This window comes from Aplysia californica, unplaced genomic scaffold (genome assembly GCF_000002075.1).
Source record: "Aplysia californica isolate F4 #8 unplaced genomic scaffold, AplCal3.0 scaffold01014, whole genome shotgun sequence".
NCBI lineage: Eukaryota > Metazoa > Mollusca > Gastropoda > Aplysiida > Aplysiidae > Aplysia > Aplysia californica.
The window spans coordinates 2,696-4,103 of NW_004798284.1; the positions used below are offsets into that span (position 1 = coordinate 2,696).

At 42.2% G+C, this 1,408-nt stretch overlaps 1 protein-coding gene across 1 annotated transcript in view; it reads left to right on the plus strand.

Annotated features, from left to right (window-relative positions):
• LOC101846392 (kinesin-like protein KIF21A) overlaps positions 1 to 1,408 on the plus strand; it is a gene marked incomplete at both ends in the record, with an annotated part of 42,911 nt that overhangs the window by 2,690 nt on the left and 38,813 nt on the right. The window contains 1 exon segment of the mRNA XM_035973118.1: positions 902 to 994. Within this exon segment, the coding sequence (XP_035829011.1) occupies positions 902 to 994 (93 nt within the window).

Below are 1,408 nucleotides of genomic sequence, written 5' to 3' on the forward strand. Positions count from 1 at the left end.
ACAACAACAACAACAACAACAACAACAACCCCCCCCCTAAATAACAACCAAAAACCCCCAACAAATACAAACCAAAACAAAAGACCCATAAAAGACAAAAACAAAAACAAAAGACAAAAAAAAAAACCCCACCAAAAAACCCAAACCCTATAAAAAAGTGTTTAACCTAATTTATTGGTAGACAGACAGTTTATAGTCGGGACATCAACGATACCTACATACATAATACCGTGATTTATCTCTCACGAGAGTGTGTCTGTGTGTACAAATGTGACACAAATGTGACACATGACCTTTTTATGGACACACTTCGGACACCTGCTGTGTCTGCTATGGCCACACAGTGACACGGACTGACTTTTATTGACGGGTCAATAGTACTAATATTACAATCAACCGCTTTTTTGGTTTGAGTTCATTTAGTTAAGACACGACATACTTTAATACGATCAACCTCTTTTTGGTGCAAGTTCAGTTAGTTCAGACGCACTTGTGGGTGGTTTGCGGGTGCTCTGGTGTGATTTGCTTCTTCTTTCTTATCAAACATCTCTCGTCCTTATCTCCCCTTCTTCTTTTTTTATGTTTGTTACTCTCTTGTAACACCTCAAATCTTCTGGCGCTTATATGACCTTATGCAGGTGCGAGTGCCGTAAAACCTCTACTATTACTAAAACATCAGACGCACTTTCGTTCATTATGTACAGTAGAATTGTGAATGGGCTGATTTATCAATGCCATGCTCATACCCTGATCTCTCCACCTTTTTTAAAATGTTTGTTGCTCTCTTGTAACACCTGCTCTAATCCTCGGCACTTATATGACCTTATTGTGTTGCAAGTGCCGTAACACTCTTACGAAAACAAAAAACTAAAATCAACCATGTCGCGTTGTGTTGTTTCAGGGTCGCAAGTCTCACAACCGCATCCATGAGGACGCCGGAGGGGGCATCTATGTGGTGGGAGTCACTACACGGCCTGTGGCCTCCCTGGAAGATGTAAGTATTGTGTGTGTGTGTGTGTGTGTGAGAGTGTGGGGGGGGCATCTATGTTGTGGGAGTCACCACCAGACCTGTGGCCTCCCTGGAAGATGTAAGGACAGATGACCACTGGTCAAGTCCAGTCTCCTCCTCCTCCTCTTCTTTCCTGTCAGACGTTTACCGTCCTTGTCAAACTCAAATACAGTATTGAAAGGGGCGTAAAACTCATCATATTATACAGCATCATAAGATTTCTCTGACAAGCTCTCTATTGTCAGCAAACTTTTGACAAAACTGGAAATGTTGAATGTGTCCCGCGCGCTCATGTGATGACCTCAATATGCAGTTGCGAGCGCCGTAAAACACTTCCAAAAAATCCCCAAGAAACAAAAAACAACAACCCCAACAACAACAACAAAACAACAACAACGC